This window comes from Vanessa atalanta, chromosome 4 (genome assembly GCF_905147765.1).
Source record: "Vanessa atalanta chromosome 4, ilVanAtal1.2, whole genome shotgun sequence".
In the NCBI taxonomy this organism is placed as follows: domain Eukaryota; kingdom Metazoa; phylum Arthropoda; class Insecta; order Lepidoptera; family Nymphalidae; genus Vanessa; species Vanessa atalanta.
The window spans coordinates 5088165-5108711 of NC_061874.1; the positions used below are offsets into that span (position 1 = coordinate 5088165).

Sequence of the window (20547 nt, forward strand, 5' to 3'; positions counted from 1 at the left end):
ACTACTTCATTATAATTACAACGATTAATCAGAACATAATTCACGTCATGTATATACAATATATGGTTTCCATGTATTCCACAAAACATTCTATATATTATCATTCCTTATCTACAAAGTCAGTAATCTTAGCCTCGCGATGTTTACGCACGGACGCGCAAAAAGCCCGCACGAAAAACTAACACAAGCCGTTTGCTGACCATACGTGCATCTTCACAGTGAGATAATGTACAGCCAGCATAACAAAACGGATGCGGTAGTCTATAAAAAAGTACCGATTTGTTTTGTTTATAAAAAATCTTTTGAATTTTGAATTTGTTATATATTTTTAAATGACTTTCTCGATTGCATAGTGCTGTAACGTGTGTTTTGTATTATATTATAAAGTTTTTTTTAATAAGTTAGTCTACATAGAAATCTAATTTGGACAAAAATATACGTATTTTTAAATAGTAGAAAAGCATTAAGTTTTACAATAGTACAGTTACAGTATAGCTAATATAAAGTAAATCATAGTAAGTGTTACAGCCGTATTTCCATTGGATAACATTACACCTATTATTTGAACGGCAGATTAATATCCGAAAAATATCAGACAAATGGACATCTTTAACTATGTAGCGTGTTTTGTACATTATTTACCATTCATACAATGTATGGCATTCCTTTTTTTTATTAAGACCGACCGACCCAAAATTAAGTATATACTTAATTTTGTAAGTAATTATAAAACATACACACATGCACACACGAACAGATAATATAACCTTCTAAAAACAACACAGGAACTTAAGATGTGGACATTCGGCAAATATTGGATTACTGATAATTACAATAATTGCTAAATCTTTCGTATACGAAAGTAAATAATATTTCAAAAATAAAAAAAAATTGCCATATCTAAACTAAACGTAACGTGTATCAGTTACAATACAATACAAGTCACGGGGTGAATTAGTGCATGTTAGGTATTCAAGGCGGGGTGTTGGTTATTTCGCTCCCGTTAAAAGCGCAGTCGTGCGCGTTACCACTAAAATAGCCGACCATTGTGTTACCCCGGTGGTTAGTAAATGAATAGTATAGTATAAAGTTTACAAAATTACAAGTAACGACATGATTAGGTAAGACGCATTCTCATAAGTCAAGCCATTAGCGCTGCAGATTTTTCAAGTATTTTTAGGTATATATTCTAATTTTAATAAAGCAAATTAATTATCATTTATATAACTACTTTCAATTTATAAATAGTAAGAAATTAACTGCAATTAAAAAGTAATCTTAAGGCTGGTAACCTCTTGTGAGGTCATATTTTAATTAAGCGTAAAACTAATTATTAGCAACTTCTTTTTAGGGTATTCAAAATGCGAGACCAACCCTTGCAATAGCCGTCCTTTGCAGAGGCTAAGATCATTTCGCGTATTCGGAGAAGCATCCCCACTCCCCTGCGGTACCTCGCTTGCTTCCGTAGAACTATTCTCAGACTTAAGAAAAAAGCAACGTGAACATTATTATTATTACTCACCAATGGCTGGAAACCTGGCTCTCGCAACCTATATACATTATACATATACTCATATATCATGTCCAGGGTGACTTATGCGCCCCATAATAAAGCCATTAATAATAAATAATTTCTTTATATTAAGCAAGTAGCAATTGAAGAAAAAATAACGGCGTATATATTTTTTTGTCTTGATTTAAAACGTTTTTTTAATTCATTTATTTATTGGTTAATCCACAAAATATCTCTTAACTTAAGTGACAAAATGAAGTTAATATAACCAGTATGTATATTATAAGAGCGATAACTTTGACGACTGTACTAATATTCAGGGTCACGGTCGAAAGTATAAATTATTAATAATGAAATTATTAAATTCCATAATATTGTCAACTTATATGAATTTTATTACACGAATATTCTATAACCGTAGATCATTAAAGTCGATCTAAATGGTTTTTAAATTATACACACAATTATTGAACAAATAATTTTATTGCTTTTAATAAAATATCATTAGTATCTGCACATTAATTAAATATAAAAAAATAATACAAACAAGATGGTATTCAAAATAAATATTATAAAATTACATTTGTAATCTGTAATCTTCCTAATTCTTCTGTAATTACGTTTGTAATCTTCTTTTTTTTTTAATTGTACTTCAACAAACCTTTTAAAATACATCTACTACAAATTGTATAAATGTTGAACAGATTAAAAATAGTCCGATGAGTGTCTCACTATAAGCAAAAAACTTTTATTTTAATTAAAATACTACATTTGTTTGTCAAAAACGTTTTGTGAAGAAGCCACGATACATGGCTTTTCGGGGTTATGCAACACACTAACTAATGAATCATGAGCACAAGGGCTATAAGAATACATTATTATATAGCTGTTATACACTCAAATGTAATCCACGAATCGGTAAAAGTGCAGAGAACACTGCTGACTTACTAAAAACATTAAACCAGAAAGAGCAGAATTCACCTAACTTGTTGACGCCAATTAAGAAAAACTTATGTCCAGCTGTGACATTTAAAATGCTAGTGTTTGGGTGAATTGAAGAAATTTCATTACTACAAAATAACTACGAGCAGAAGGGCTGACAACTGGTCACAAGGTAATTCAATCAGTGGCCTCTCTTCTTACTCCTAATAAAAAAGATATTATTTTTTTAAATATTTATTTCATCCAACTATTTTGAAATGGTTAAACTTTATACAAAGTTATATACAACTAAATCTATTTACACTTTTTTATAAATTTTACAAACGTCTAATGATCCTCCGGTCAAATACTCTTTGCTTTTCTATCTCTTAAAAGGCTGGATATAAAGAACTCTCCAGCTCTGTACGAGGACCTCACTAGGGGTCCGCTGGCTGTGTACAGGAAGCCCAGTTTGTTGCCGAGTTCCTCCCACTCCTTGAATTTAGCTGGTGTGACGTATTCGTGTACTTTGAGGTGACGTTTCGTTGGTTGCATGTATTGGCCGAGTGTAACACAATCTACTCCTACTGCCCTGAGATCTGAAAACGGATATAAAATTAAACTTAAAAAAATTAACGTCACACCGACAAACTAATGTAATACAACATTATTACATAGAGCTTGTTGCCATAACCCATAAACGCGGCATATCCAACGCTACAATACACGGCAGTTCGCTTAATTTTCTATATAGGTTTTTGGCGCCACGTCTTGTCACGTATAGTCTGTTCTATTACATATTTATACATATATAAATTAAATAAATATTGGACAACATCACATTACTCTGACCCCAATGTAAGTAGCTAAAGCACTTGTGTTATGGAATATCAGAAGTAACGACGGTACCACAAACACCCAGACCCAAGACAACATAGAAAACTAATGAACTTTTTCTACATCGACTCAGCCAGGAATCGAACCCGTGGTCGTATTGCTAATAGTTGAGCTATATTGTACATTACAAATAGTTCTTGATTAATACATCTTTACTTATAATATAACACTATTTTACTTAACGACTTGTTCGTTTTTTCATCTTGTGGTTGGAATCAACTATAGGTGGGTTATGGCTCTGATACTCCTAAGTATAACTTAAAAAGAAATTCAGCTGAATTTTGATTCATTAGTATTTTGTATAATAATATTTAGAAGATTGTCAAAGATTCGCCGGTAAATAATGGAACGGGATTTATTAACAATAATTTTTCAAAGCTAATAATAAATACCATCTCCCCAAAAGGGAGAAGAGGCCTTAGCCTAGCAGTGGGAAATTTACAGGTTGTTAATGTTAAAAAAAAAAAAAAAATAAAAGATGTCATATCAAAGAATCAAATACATACATTCTTAATGATAAATAATAATTAAAACTAAGAAAAAACAAATGAACAAGAACACAAAAACGGCAAATAGTTATCAAGTTAATTATAATTACAGATACGGTGTCAGATAAACTTCTAAACGCGTAATTGCAGAGGGAATTGTTGCAGTTAACCATCGGCATACATTATAGATCCCTAAAATATACCGACGGACAAATATCTCCTTATATTTCACTGACCTTTCATTGTTTGTTCCACCTGTTGGTCCGTTTCGCCGAGGCCCAACATTATGGAGGATTTGGTTATCAGATCTGGATTTATTTCCTTCGCCGTCTCTAAGACCTTGAGGGTCTGTCTATAACTGTAATAATAATATATGTAACGAAATGAAAATGTATGGAATCATTTTGTAAATTAAAATAACACATTTACTGCATCATTTAAAATATACTCATATATATTAACACTACTAGTGTACTACAGTGAAGACTTTTAATATTTAATTATTATTGTGATATATTTTTTTCTAAATAATCACAATATACTACAAACTTATACTATGATAAATTATTTATTGAACCAAGCTAGGTATTCATGATTATGTCATTTTATAAAAATAAAACCAATTAATATAAAAACGTAATTAAAAAAAAAAGTAAATATTCGATAAAAAAATTTGACGTACACACTTTTACAAATAGAGTTGTCAAATATTGTGTGTTGTATGTTTAAAAGGATTGTTTCTCAACCGAATATGTTTATTTTAAGGTTTAATTAAAAAAAAAAAACGTTCATTTATTTTTACGCAACAATTAATATTTCTTTTTAAGTATAACATACCCGGCTCGTTTGTCTCTCACAAAGGGAGTCAGTCGTTCCACTGTCTCGATATTATGAGCAAACACGTCCAAACCACAATTCGCTATTGTTCCTATACTGTCGCGGTTCCCACGAAAATCTGGTACTAGACATTCTACAAGGATTTCTTGATTTCTAAAAAAAAAACAAAGAGTATAGCAAGGTTTATTTGGAAAAACTGATATTAAAATTGCAAGTTTTTTTGTAACACATAAAAAAAGATTTAATTCATATTAATTTATAAAGACCATAATTACCACAAATGCACTGCAAAAACAATATAATGTGAGTTATCAGTACAGATGGAGCAACAGGAATACAAGGAAGATGATAATTATTTAAGATTGATACAGTATTTAAAATACTAGGGAAGTATTTGATAGACTTACATCGATTAGCTGCCAACACGCTTGAATGTGCATGCATTCAATAAAGGAGTACTTGGCTCCAACAACCTCTATGGATTGTTAAAGGCAAGTATATAATTCACTTACTAAGTAAGGTGCCGCTATTCTATTATGTTGTACTGACGTTAATAAAAAAAATCGTATAAATATACAAAACACTTACTGCCTCTTAATTTCTTTAACAGTTTCAGCAATATGACATGAACCTCCATCAGGCAAGTCTAAAAACAATATAGTACAAAGTTTAAAACACCACTATCTTTTAATATTTTAACAACACATTACAGATAAACATATAAGTTAATAATAAAAAAAACATTAATGATTGTACTGGGAAGTTGTATTGGGAAGCAAATCAATTAAAATTAGAAAAAAATTTACCATCTCTATCAACCGAAGTAAGCACGATATAGCCAAGGCCCCATTCGTATATTGCTTTAGCAGTATTCCTTGGTTCGTCTGGGTCCAAAGGAGGTGGAGCTCTAGATGTTTTAACTGAGCAAAACATACAGCCACGAGTGCAGGTGTCACCCATAAGCTGCAATAAATAACAATTGTAAAACACTGGTCACCAATAAAATGCAAATTGTTTAAAATAAAAAATAACCATAATAGTTGCTGTTGATGTGCCATGTTTGCCGCCGCTCCAACATTCTCCAATGTTAGGACACCTCGCTTCTTCACAGACTGTGCTCAGTTTAAGGCTTCGTAATTGTTCTTTAATAGCACTGAATTTAGAACCTGTAATTATAGTTCAGTAATATTATTGGTTTGATTGTATGCCTATTTTCATATGTATTCTCCTTATAAATTCATATAAGATATATAATCCCCCATTAAAACCAGCAGTCTAATGCTTAAATCATGTTCAAGGTGTCTCAAGGTCAATATCACCAATCCCTATAGATATTACATCGTCTTTTGTGCCAGTAGTTACACTGGCTCACTCACCCTCAAAACCAGACTACAATAGTACTGAGTATTGCTGCTTGGCAGTAGAATATCACAACACAAAAATCCCTACCACCTAATTATATAAAAAATTTAAAGACAAAAGAAACCAAATATTTTTTACAAAAAAAATATTGTTTCTTTTTTCATTTCAATGAATTTTATTTAGCATAAATTAAGATGATAGATTATAATCTAAGAAGATAAACATAATGTTGATAAAATTATTATTCTAATGCACAAACCGGTAGGTATGGATGTCTTCAGCCAAGGTGGCAGCCGCAATCTTTCAGATTCTCCCTTCTCTCTTTTCAATTTCCCTTCATAGTCATCCCAGTTCTTGGGTCTATCCTCAGATATGAAATCTCCTAAGCCAGGCCCTTCTCTCAACTTCTCTCTTATTGTATCCAGCTTACTGGAGTATGCATATTGTTGCACCTAAAATACAATTTAAATAAATATGGATTACAATATATGATATTTGAAAGACCTCCCAATTAGAAAAATAGGATTTCTGACAATTTTCATGGTATTTATATCAAGTTGATTTTAGCATTTAACTACACAATTTTGGGGAAACAAAGTGTTGTATATTATACAAAGCAGCCTTATGTGATAAAAAATTAAAATTTAATATGATAATTTAAATCTATATCTCTAAAATAATCCTAATTGTTAACTGTTTTTTCATATAATTATAACCAATTTTTGTGACTAAAAATAACTATCTTTATTACTATGGTTTTATACTTTATTTTTAATGCAAAGAATCAACAAAAAAATCAAATATTATCATTACTTTATCAAAACCATAATGATGAAATATTAGTTCAAATTATTTCTACCGTAAGACTATTAACGCATGATATTTAAACAAATATATAAATCGTAATTACCTCGTGACGTCTTGGCACTAAATTTAGAGACTTTCTTAACATTTTTGTATTTTTTTTTAGATAAAATCTGAGAAGTGAGATTCAGTTAAATAAGAACAGTGCAGGACCCTACGCGCAAGATATATAATTCTGACTGATTAACCCAGTCAAGTACTAAACACGAGTTCACAAGTCAACGTAAGACATTCTGTCTTTAATTTATTATCAATATGAAATCAAATATTATTAGAATTAAGACGTCAAATTAAAATGACACAACAGTCACACTGCCCTTAAAAAATACATAAATACGTCAAACTGCATCAGCTGTTGAATTAGGTCAGTGCTACACAAATGCGTTTTTATTTTATTTTTTGGCAAACATTTTATAGAAAACCGATAGTAATACTAGCCATAAAATATTTATTATATGTACCGGCAACAGATGTAAACGTTTCGTCCAAAAATATTTTTACACAACAGATATTCACTTATCATTATAGCAACACCCTCATAATTCTCTAATAGATGTTGCCTGATCTAATATTATCAATATGAATATTGTACACAATCTACATTTTTATTGCTGCTTTGTGTGGGAATCACAAGCTTAATTATAATGTAACAACTTTATTATTCATTGGAGTACATTTCTTAAATAACGCTCTATTGAGCCACCATTAACCACTTCAAGAACTAGTATTAAGAAAACAGCTTATCAAAATAACAATATTATACATTTAGTGACCTTGATTGTGAGCAACAGCTGTCAGTGTTCAGTGTTGAATGAACCTAACCAAGTTGTGATATGTGAATTATTGAAATGTGAAATTAAAACAATTGTTGATATAATATTTCAACATGAGAAACGTGGAATCACATCTTTTAGAGGATAAAATGGACGAAGCGGTCACGCATTACATCAATTCACAACAAACACCGGAGGTAAAAAAAATAATATTTCAAGCGAATTGTTTTCATTATGGTAATTAACCAATTGCCTTTGATTTAAACTATGTACAAAACTGACATAACTTTAGATTGAATTCATTAATTAACTCAGCGTTCTTTGTTTTACACATTTCCATATTTATGGTATTCAACTTTTTATTTTATTGTATTTAGATTTTTATCTTAATGTTTGAATATGTTACTTATGGAAGCAAGATAAACCAAGGATACATAATCAGATAGCCTTATCTATTTACATAAAAAATCTATTTATTGATAAAGATCATGAATATGTTAAAATTAAAGTAAAATAACTATTTTCATCATAATTTAATCAATCACAGCTAGTATATTTTAATAAAAAAATAACAAGTTAATTTATGATATGATATTTTATGGCTGTGCTCATAATACTTTTAAAATAAAGATACACTTCGATTTGACTCATATAATCAGGTCTATAGATTGTATAAAAATAAAAACAGATTATCTTTTACATACTAATTTATTTCACGTTTGCTCCACATTAAATGAAGTTAAAAATATAAATTATATTATTTTATGAGAGAATAATCTTTGTAGGTGTAGATTACTACATATAAAGCAAAACATTTGACACATTATAAAATACTCCTTGACCCTTACAAAACTAGCTCATCAAATAATTTTCATTTGGCTTGCAGATTGATGGTAATAGAAAATACTATTATTTGTATAAGTTTCAAGTAATCAACAAACTGTATACTTATATAGTCAGCTTATTGCTTAATTACAGTAAATAAATAGTTAAACAAAAAATAATAATAAAATCAAATTAATTTGACTGCAATATTTTTTGTATTATTGTTAACAAGAATTTCAGAATGTGATTTTATAATTGTTGTTTGACTACTCATTGCTATTATTCTAAAAATAATAAAGAGGAAAGTATGTTACAACATTTATGTTTCTTCACATTGTTTAAATATTTTATTAATTTTCCTTTTGCAATTAATAATATTTTAACTCTTTAATATTCATACATTATTTTTAAAGTAGAGTTAGTATTTGTTGTTTTTCAAAGAAGTTATATAATATTAATTACATATAAGTAACATAAAACTAAATTACTAAAATGTTGATACAGTATCCTGTTAATCTCATTAGATACTAACAGCCTTTAAATGTTCAACTGCAAAGATTTCTCCTTATTGTTCTCCTTATGAAAAAGGCTTTAAGCTTTTTTCTGCCATATGTTTCAACAATTTGATAGTTACTAAAAATTACAACATTAATAATTATGTCTATATCAGAATTTTTTTCATGAACTAGCATGAAATGAATTGTGAAAACTCAGTAGTGTTTATGTAGATTGAAAGCTTATTACATATTGAAAGATTGTTTATTTATTTTAATTGTCTAAACAGCTCGCATAATCATTTACAGAAATTATTTACATACATTACATTATTTTATTTTGACTACTTAAGTTGTAAATATTATTCTATGTTTTTCTAAAATGTCTCTTTAATATGCATTGCAATGCTTTACAAATACAAAAAATCAAATATATACATATATTTAAATAATCATGGAAATCTAAATAAAATTGGAACATCATCTGATCCAATCAATGGTTAGCCAAAACATAAAAAGTTGTTGAGCAGAATAGATATAGATAATTTTTAAATAGCCTATGATGATACATTCTGTCCCTATTTCTCTTCTATTTTATCACTATTTTTTTTTGTTTGTTAGCTATTGATTTAGTGTTATTGATAAAGAAAATTTGGAAATAAAATGTTCATAGCATACAGATTCATTTGTGTTCTCCCCAAATTCTCAATTAGGATTATTGTTAAATATCTAATACAGGGCGACCATAGATATCTCACCAAGTAAATTACCTGCTTAGATGTCATGGTATAGACCAGTCTTGAAAATTATAGCCTGGTCCATTATGTCATTTTGTGGCCTATACATAGTTTTTATTCACTTAGAGGTAGACCTAACATCTCAATTCCCAAGGTTGGTGGTGCATTACGTATGTAAGAAATAGTTAAATCTTCAAAGGGTGCCAGTGCATATGAGCAATGGTGACCACTTACCATGTGGGGGCTCATTTGCCCCGCTACCTACTAATGCAATAAAAATTATCTTTATTATTATTTATTGGTTATATAATAAGTAATGACAATATGCAATTTTTCATTTTATAGTCCGTCCATGTCGATGCTAACTCCTTGGCTCTCAATGTACAAGATGATGGAGGTGGTCGAGTGGTTACCGTCATGCACCCACAAAACTTTCCGTCCCAAATGTGCAGGTATGTGATTTTTTTATAACTAAGTACAATTTTTGTATGCTTTGCTCCTTAATTTTTAATTTTAAGCTATATTTATAAATATTAGAAATATAAAGCTTATTTGAAAGAGACAAATTATCGTAGAACTAGAACAATTGTGTCAATATGGTAAAACAAACATGAACAATTTATATTAAGTAATAAGTATGAATTGAATCCCTAAAATATTGACATAAATGTAAATCAGCATCTTATACAGGAAAGCTATTTCTCTTCATAAGAATGGGACAGTACTTTTTTTTTATATTGTTAACTACTTTCCAAGTGTTTTATTATCTATGGATATTTTTAATGATCTTGTTTCTCAAACTTCTTTATATTAACTTATTATCTAAAAAATATGTAATATGATATCATATTATACCCTTAATTTACCCATGTCAAGTTGAGTGACTTGAGTTAGTTAAATATCAAAAATATACATAATAAACTTTGTAACTAAATACTTACAAAAAATTTATGAATGGCATGTTAAACAAACCTAATGATATTCTCAGGCAAGTATCAGTGGGCGAGCAAGTTGGAGATGGTCCATGGGTGGAAGAACTCTTGGACCCTGAAGGTAGACTGGCAGCTCTAGTGGCACACCTTGCACAACATTCTCGCGCTTCCCATCATCAGACACATCCTAATCATCATAAAGTAAATATATTTTTATTAACTATTTTTGTTCATTATTCAGAACATTTTTTGTTCAAAAATTGTTTGATTTAAACAATCTGAATATAATATCGGTGTTTATACTCCCGTGGCTTTTGAATTGTATATTATTTTATATCTTCAAACTAAATAAATAGTAAACTCCTAACAAAGGTTTCATTAGACTTAAAAATCAATAAAATATTTTCAGGTGCCTTCCGTAAGGAGTGATGTGGATCCATCTGTGATTCTAGATACGCCAATGAGATTGTTTAATGGACAACAGCTGGTAAGATGTATTTACCAATTCGCACAGATATTAACAAGTCTCAATAATAGTTTTTCAATTTTAATACTGCCTCGATTTGCGTTAACAGTGTAGGTATTGAATTAAATAACAATTCAAGTAGGTTAATTACTTGCAAACATTTAAAATTCAATCTAAAGTTTTGTTTAGATGTTTTTGATGATAAAGTAAGTAATCGTTTTTATAATAGGTTTTCTGGAATTGATTGTTATAGTAGGTTAATTGGAAGTCTTATTCTAACCAAATTGTTTTAATAGCTGTATTAATATATGAGAAGTTTTCTTTGTAATGTCTTTGGATGGTGTCTCCACCATCCAATGATAAACCTGATAAAGGTGGAGTATGAGAAATTTTCTTGATGATTTTTTATTTCGTGATTTCATTATTAATTCCTGTTTATTTTATAGGATCAACAATCTGATACAATAGTGGTGCAAGTACCACCTCTGCCGACCTTACCACCTCTGCAAGACATGAAAAGATGTCCAGACACAGATTGGTTCCATAAAAATAAAAATGCTTTAAAGGTAAGCTAATCAGCTAATTTCTGACACGTTCAAATAACCTTTAAATCTGGGATAAAAAAAAAATGTCCCACAACTGGGCAAAAGTTTCTTCTTCTTTTGATAAAAAAAAACTCTTCTTCAATCCTAGTTGATTGGCTACATGTGACAGAATTTCATCCATCAGATGCGGGTCCCACAGTATTGACCTGGGTTTGAAATATCAAGCTTCAATTAAGATTCATTGGACCATCTCATCTCTTGACTTAATAAAACAATAGAATACCTTATTTAACATAATTAAGAATTGTAACTTTGAAATTGTACTGCAGAAGAGGGCTATTCGTGCAATTTATAACCTGGTCCCAAAAGATTCGTTAAGAGGTAAATTTAAAGAAATTAAAATAATGACTGTCGCTTCTCAATTTGTTTTTGATAATGTTATGTATGTACGCAAAAACATAAATGATTTTCCCAGAAATTGTGACATACATTCTATTAACACTAGGAACAAGAATAAACTTGTTACTCCAAGTACCCGATTACACAGGGTTAGTAACTCTTTTTTGGGGCAATGTATACGTTTTTACAACAGGATCCCAGAAAACGTTCAAAATTATTCAATTATAAAATTCAAAAGAGTCGTTAAAGAGCGTTTGTGTGCTAAAGGATATTACAACACTAATGACTTTTTAGTTGACTGCACACCTTGGGAATGAAATGATCGCCTCCAGGCTGTTTCAAACAACTAATATATACTTATCATTGTACCTACATGGAAAATGGTTAAAAAAAATGAAAAAAAAATATATCCCGCTGAGTTTCTTTCGCCGGTTCTTCTCAGGTCCGAGGTGCTAAATTCCGAACCGGTGGTAGATTTTTGACAATCAATAAGCAAGTGCAAACACTTCTATATTGAATAAAGATTTTTGACTTTGACTTGACTTTGACTAAGGTGTTTTGATTTTGATAAATAGTATCGAAAAAAATTACATATTAAATATGTTTCAAGCTCATTTAAAAGATTATTTTTATTACAATAAATTGTGTCTTTACGTTGTCTATGTGATTTCCAGGACGATAGTGGTATTCTGACGGACCAAGACGGTCCGGTTCTAGATATCGGAGCCGGAGCCTCCCCGGCGCAAAACAAGCAACAAAGCAAGAAAAGTCTTCCACACAAGAAGAGGATATCGAGGAAGTTGAAACGAACAAATGGAAGCAGTACGCCTCAACAGGTATTTTTTTAACCTATTGTTAAATATATTGGGTATCCGCAAGATGTTCGATGCGCTAGGGATGCGCCTATGCAGTGCGCCGTTTATCGATAAATATATCGATGGATTGTTCGAAGCGCATACAAGATTCATATTTACAACATAACTAGTAAAATACTTACTCTTTACACTATCTATATGCATATCTAGCGAATCTTAGTTCGGCGTATTCACTCAGGCACATATCATTGGAATGTTTTCCACGTGCCAATGAGTATGGCACACGTTTGATCATACAGCGATCCAGTGTTAGTGAGAATATCGTTCAATATTAATTGTAGTTGTTTTTGTTGTGTCTGCCGTTCATCGTCACCTCGGCGCTCTCGACGTCCCGCCGCTGCACGAGTCGCCCCGCGCCTCGCCACCCCAACGACGCCCTAAGACGAGGTGCGTTCTCGCAGGACGTTCGTCTCACTCCTCTTTTCTCGCCTGAGTCTCAGTACTCGGCCTTCTGACAGGTGACGCTGTCTATACCAGTCGAGCCAACAGCAATAGGCAATACAGAAAAAAATGTGTCTGCTCCGCTACGCCATTTTAGATATGAAACGACATTAATGTGCATTGTGTCTTATTCTTCCATTGCAGGACATAGTGGTGATAAATTGCGGAGGAGAGGGCCAGCAGGAGGAGATCTTGCCCGACACATTCGCAACCGTCACGTCGCACTCGCACGTCACGCATGTCCCCCACGTGTCACACGTGTCGCACGTGCCGCATATGCCTCACGTACCGCACGTGACGCATGAGGTATACAATCAAAACATGACTATTTCATTGAGTGATTAACTCTTATCTCTATAAAAATATGATATTTATTCATACTTGTATATCTCGATATTGTTTGCGATTTGTATTCATACCTTTGTTTAATTTTATTTTATTGTCCTTTAACTACTTTCTGATCTAAGATAACTCGAATATATATTATATCTATTCACATTACAGACATTATGTTTCTCAGATGCGTGCGATGTTCATCTGTCAATTGTGCGGAGAGTTCTATGGTGAAGAGCAATTGAAATTTTATCAACATCTCAAACAACATTATGAGCCCCACGCTACCATTATCATAGAGAATCCTGTACCTGATCTAGGCATAGACAAGGTAAAATTATAAATTTAAATTTATTCTATCACTATACTGTAAATAATTAATGCGATTCAAACATTTAAGATAAAGCATTCGGACTAGAGCAAGAGATAAGGTCCGCCTTTAACCAAGATAATACCAAATTACATACATATTCAGACTTTGCAAGACTTAAAAGATTTTGGCTGGGAACTATTTTAACACAACCTTATAGTCTGTACCTTTTTTAAAATGTCACAAAGTGGATATTAAAATATCTGTAAGAATCATTCTACGAATTAGAATTTAGAATAAGGTGTTGATTATTAAACCGTCACATAGAAGGCATTTATAAGACGTCAAGTATTTTCCTTTTGTTATAATATTTTATAAAATACTTCCATGATAAATCCTATCTCAAAATAATTGGAAGCAAAGTGTGTACCTAGTAATAATTACACAATTAAATAATATTAATCACTGTTTATTTTTTGCACAGATGACAAACACTTGTATCGTAGACAACGTGGCGACCCTACCGGATTCTATTGTCGAATTGTCTCTAGAAGGAAGCGTGCCAAAGACAATGTACCAGTCCATAGACAAACATATACTTTATACGACAAGCGATAAAACGCTCAATTATACGAGCAACAAAGTCCAATACTCCGTAGCCAGCATGGACAAGGAAGTGCCTGAAGTCGAGAAAGCGGATCTCTACGACTCGTTGGATAAATTAGAGTATTTCTGTACAAAGTGTAATAAATCGTTTAGAAAACAGAAACAGTGTGAAGCTCATATTAAAGAGGCCCATTCTAATCAAAAGGTAAGATTTCGTTGAGGTTATGCTGAATAATAAATAACTCCCTAATTATTTACCTTGAAACATTAATAATTGTTGTAATTTCATCTTAATTCTTTTAATAAGCAAAAAAAGCAACATCCCCGGCTACGTATTTATAATTATCACTATCAGACATAATTTTTAGTATGCATTTGACATTAGACATGACATTTTTCTATTTTTTTACAACAGCTAGAAGATATGGGGGAATTCAGCGAGCCAGAAGATCTGATGGAGGGGATACACGTGGCGGTGGAGGAGAGCGGCGAGCAGTACGAGCAGGCGCTGTTGCCGCACCTCACCGTGGAGAACGGACACGTGCACCAAGAGCACGTGCGCCACTGGTTAGTCACCTACGTACACTTTATATTCCTTGGAAATTATCTTATGTCTAAGATTATATTGTGTAGCCAATAATTACCTTCATGTGATGTGTGACATTGATGTGTTTAAGATATTTAAAAATAAAAACTACCAGTGGGACAACGAACGTGTAGTTTGACGTATTTATATGTATTCCAATGGAAGTAGGAAAAAAGATAAACAAACCTAAGATTTACGTATTTCATACAATTTGCTAGTAACTGTTGTGTTGTACTACTAAGAGTTTGTAATCAATATATTTTTATTTATAATACAACACTATTATACTTAACTAGTTATTTCCATATTTCATACGCCATTTTTTCGCAAATCCTTAGTGAATATCAAATAGATTAATCGAACTCTCAACCGATGATATCGCGTTAACTTTTTGTCAAATGTTGTTTATTTGCCTTTTTTCTTGTTATGGTTGGAATAGAGTATGCATGTACTACCAATAAACAAATACGAGACAGACTACGTATTAAAATTCATAAATAAATGTGACAACCCTGCGGTAATAACGGAAATCGTTATTTCGCAAAACTTCAAAGGCGATGTCCCACTGATAGTTTATCTTTGGGTATAATTGAATATCGGTATGCGTGTAGGTACATGCGCAACGGGCAGGGCGCCGGCGCCGCGTCCCCGCTGTGCGCGTGCGGCGGCGCGTGTGGCGGCGCGTGCGGCGGCGCGGGCTACTGCGCCGCGAGCGAGCCCGCGCCCCCCGCGCCCCCCTCGCTGGCCAGCGTCGCCATACAGGCCACGGGCAGCGTGGCGCTCGTGCCCTCGCCCGGCGTCGTCGCACACCGCCCGCCGGAGAACAAAAACGGTAGGGAGACGACGTTCTTTTGTTCCTGGATCCCCCTCCAGCGCGTCCGAATGATCGAGCTCGCCTCGCTTTTTTTTGTTTGATTCCTGTTGAGATATTTAAAGTAGATGATGACCTAATAGTTTCCGAGCTCTATTAAAGTAAAAGACACCTTGGACGCTTAGGAAATTATCTAAATTTGCCTCCACAGAGGAAATGCTCCAACCCATGTTTGAAACCGAGGAGCCGCCGGAGAGCTTCCCCGACCAGACCTCCACGCCGGAGTTGCAGCCTCCGTCACATGTCAAAGACGAGTCGCCGCCGGACCCTAAGCAGGAGAAGAAGAAGAGCACCAAGACTTTCGAATGTATCCAGTGCGGGCGGGTGTTCCAGCATCGCAACAGTCTGCTGTATCATACGCTGATGCACAGCGAGAAGCAGCAAGTGTGTCGGGAGTGCGGGAAGAGCTTCTACACCGTTCACGCTTTAAAGGTAAATACGTATAACATATGTAATTTGATCCATTGTAGATGTCACACGGTTTTTTCGGTCTCATCTCGTACAATACTTTCCACTAAATATTATTTTAAATCTTATCACTGAAGTAATCGTAGAATTCTAATTCCACAAAAATAAGCAATTAACAATGTCTCACGATGCAAACTTCACTAATACCAGAATAAATCTTACCAGTATATGAAAAAATTGCTTAACATAGTATTTATAAATACTATATAATATTATAAATGTGAAAGTAAATTTGTCTGTCTGTCTGTTCGTCGGTCTTTCACTACCAAACTAATGAACAGAATTTGATGAAATTTGGTATGAAGCAAATTTGAACTTCAAGGAAGGACATAGGCTACTTTTTTCACAAAAACATGACACCTAAAACGCGAGTGAAGCCGCGGGCGACAACTAGTAGAATATATTAGAGTTGAGACGAAAGTACGTTTCTCATAATCATATCGTGGTCCGCAGATACACAAGCGCGTGCACAACGACGACCGGCCGTGCAAGTGCGACGAGTGCGGCCGGGAGTTCCGCCAGTGGGGGGACCTCAAGTACCACAAAGCCTCGCTGCACTCCGACAAGGTGGGAGCCACGGGGATTAGCTATCATTTCTCTATTCTATTCTTGATCTCTTAAATTATTATTTAAAGATTTTTTATGAACATACAGACATGAACTGTTTTATTTTAAACAGATATACGACATTGTATTAAACAGTTTATAGTTAAATCACAACAATTGCTTTTCTAGATAAATATCACAAGAACGTAACTTAACTTTTAAACTTAGGACACATTTTCAATACAAGTTTAAAACTTGTTCAAAATTCCTCTTGCAATTTAATATATTATTTATAACTTAAGTTAAAAGTACATACAACAACTAACAACATTAACATATTTTCAGAAACACTTCAAATGTGAATTCTGTGGTAAAGAGTTCGCCCGGCGTTATTCGCTTAACGTACACAGGCGTATACATACAGGCGAGAAGAACTATAAGTGCGAGTATTGCAACAAATCCTTCCGAGCGTCTTCCTATCGGCTGAGTCACATGCGAACTCACACGGGTATGACAATAACATTAATTTTATTCATTTACCATTTATAAACCTTTGAAAACTAGTAATCTGATGATGGATACTGTATTATTAAGAACTTGGATGACACGCTACCGCGTGTCTAGATAAAATTAAGACTAAAATTACAATAACTATTTCTATAAACTCGAAGTTAGACAATCCTAAGTAACTTGGCCTAATTTTAAATCGTTCCTAATATTCTCATCAAATGTCATTCGAGTGTTTATTTATTTTTATTTACAGGGAGTAAGCCCTACAAATGTACGCACTGCGAAAAATGTTTCCGAGTGTCATACGATTTACAACGTCACATGCATATTCATGAAAAAGTACGTGTTAAAACGGAAGAACAGAAAAAGGTTAAAGAAACAAAAGATAAGAAAACCCCCAATACCAAAGTAAACGAATTAAAAGTCGAATCGAAACTGCCCAAAATCGATCAGAAAAAAACGGAAAATAGATTACCGATTTTAAAAAGCTTACTAGATAAAAAGCCCCCTAAAACTCCCAAAAAATCGCCAAAGAAAGCGCCTAACGTAACAGTACAAAATCGAACAGATGGACAGTTCAACGAAGAAATCTTCGACACGAGGCAGGATCCATACAAATTTAAAGAAGTATTCATTAATCATAAGGAATATCCGGAAATTTCTTCAAGATTACAAGAAAGATCGGACGAAAGAGAGCTGGCTACTTTGAGGGCAATCAAAAGCCAACCGATCTGCGAAACGGAAGAAAGGAACTATAGCAGAGAGAATACGGACGGCAAGATGCAAGTTTATACACAGATCGAAAAGAGCAAAGAGTACAGCGGACCAATAGTTACCAATGTGGTGTCCTTGAGCGACATCAGGAACCTCGAAAGAGAAGTGGGTCGAGAACCAAGAGCAGAAATACACGGGGAAGGTCTTGAAAATGGATTTTTCGAGAAGCTATCTGCCTTCTACAATATACCAGCTGTATGAAAAAAGTTTTGGAAGAGAACTGGTTTTCGACCGGTCGATTAACGGACCACTTAGTGAATTTTATTAGTTTTATAACATGATCCCGGATTAGTTTTTATAAGTGTGTTGGTGTTAAATAATGTCGGTATATGTGCTACCTAATGCATCTGTGATAGCGTTACTTAATATTGAGGCCAAATACTTATATGTAAAGCGATTATTTGGATACGTTAGTAACCAGCCGTAATTAGATATAAAATTTACAACTAAATGTCAAGTATATTATTGTTGTTGGTATCATTTAAATTAACTGACATTAATACGACTCGTGACATTGTTAATTCTTACATTATCTATAATAAAGACGCAATATAATACTAACTCTAATCACTAAAGATTTTTTTTTTTATTACGTATGTCTGACTTATTTGGAATACCTTGCAATGAGTCCTCGTTGTTCTATGACGTCAGCGTCGCCTACTAATATCATTCACAATGTGAATAAACTCAGCACAAATTTTATACAAGACTTATTCATTTGACAAGCATATATAATAATATATGCTTGTATGTAAATAGTGTAAAAATATATCGAATAACCACCGCTTAACGTTATATTTATGTAGAAAAATTTTAAATGTGTATTAATAAAGTCGCATAATCAAATAACTTTTTTTAAGCTAATTTTTTTTTTTTTTAATAAATTAATTTCGATCAATTTATTTGTAATATTATTAAGTGTTTCTGCTGTTCGTGAAGGATTTTACTTCAAATATTTCAACTTTTAAATAGTTTTATTTAATTAAAATAAAAACAGTTAGAGGACTTTAAATTATTTCGAACAAAAAAACGTATACAGCTTCTATATACCTTCTCTATAAACCTTCATTAGCGGGTGTTTAATTATAACTGATTTTTTTTTCTTATTTTCATTAATGATTTTTCATTCGATACAGAGGTATTGACACAACATTGTTTAACTGAACAATATTCTTATGTGAACCATAAATAAATAAATTTGTCGCATAATATTAATTAAGACCTCCGTTGTCGCAACTATTATCGATATATAAAGTATGTGATTATTTTGTATTTTTTTTTAATAATATTAGGCTCGAGAAAATCTTGCGCGGCTGCTAGACCGACATGTCCCACAGCAAAGACTAACTACGGCAAAGAATACAGCTGAAAGCTGAATAATGATTTCATGTTGCGAATTGGGGGGGGGGCATGGTGGGGCACAGCGTTAGTTCTTGGTTAACGGTGCTGACGGCAGCGGATCATATTCGCTCTAGCTTTCTCTTGGGCCTATAAGCTGGGAACAGTGTTACAACGCCAGGCTGACGTTTATATCGCAGAAAAACAATTGTCGAAGACAATAAGAACTGGTGTCATTTGAACGTCTGTATTCTTTGACTACGGTGCCCAGCGTAAGGTCGTGTCGAAGTCACATTGCCTTCTTCGATAAGTGTAGCCAGATCGAATAATAAACGTCAAATTATTTTAATTAAATCTTATACTATGTGGTTCAATGTCCCCTTGGCTCTAAAGCAATATGCGTTAATGATTAACTCGAATTATGTTTAGGTCATATGTAATAAAAAAAAAATTGTATCTTTAATTTTAAAATAAATAGTTGGCTTCCAATGTATTTTACTAATGCCAAATGTGAAAAATGACAAATAAATATCTTTGGTACTCTGAATAAATTAATCCTGCGACCATCTCCACACATCAAATATTTTTGAATTGATTAAGTATCCTTAAGATATTTTAATGAGTGAGCCAGTGAAAACCAGAAAACATATGTTTAGATCCGAGGACTGCAATTGTTTTGTTGACGGATTTGAAATGACCCAGATTGATTAATAGCTCAAATAATCTTAATCCTTGCAATCGTAAGTTATTTGTTTAGTTTCCCCACCTCTACTCTCCTTGTCTATGTCTACGTTGATACCACATTAACATCAGGGTTCTATTCACAATATTATTTA

The 20547-nt window shown here is 32.8% G+C and overlaps 2 protein-coding genes across 2 annotated transcripts; one reads left to right on the top strand and one right to left on the bottom strand.

Moving 5' to 3' along the window:
- Positions 1–2239: 2239 nt before the first annotated feature.
- Positions 2240–7192, bottom strand: LOC125077586 (lipoyl synthase, mitochondrial). Its single transcript, XM_047689541.1, has 8 exons — positions 6929–7192; positions 6278–6470; positions 5689–5822; positions 5463–5619; positions 5245–5302; positions 4657–4809; positions 4056–4177; positions 2240–3033 (listed from the first exon to the last, which is right to left on the bottom strand). Exons 1-8 carry the CDS (start codon positions 6968–6970, stop codon positions 2798–2800), a joined length of 1095 nt encoding a protein of 364 aa, XP_047545497.1. The 5' UTR covers positions 6971–7192; the 3' UTR covers positions 2240–2797.
- Positions 7193–7476: 284 nt separating this feature from the next.
- On the top strand, positions 7477–19217 carry LOC125077585. The gene is made up of 15 exons (XM_047689540.1): positions 7477–7852; positions 10057–10163; positions 10700–10844; positions 11053–11130; positions 11556–11675; positions 12728–12889; positions 13514–13675; positions 13890–14033; positions 14497–14823; positions 15034–15185; positions 15816–16036; positions 16227–16507; positions 16997–17110; positions 17435–17597; positions 17853–19217. The coding sequence occupies exons 1-15, from the start codon at positions 7769–7771 to the stop codon at positions 18572–18574; spliced, it is 2982 nt and encodes a 993-aa protein (XP_047545496.1). The 5' UTR covers positions 7477–7768; the 3' UTR covers positions 18575–19217.
- Positions 19218–20547: the final 1330 nt, after the last annotated feature.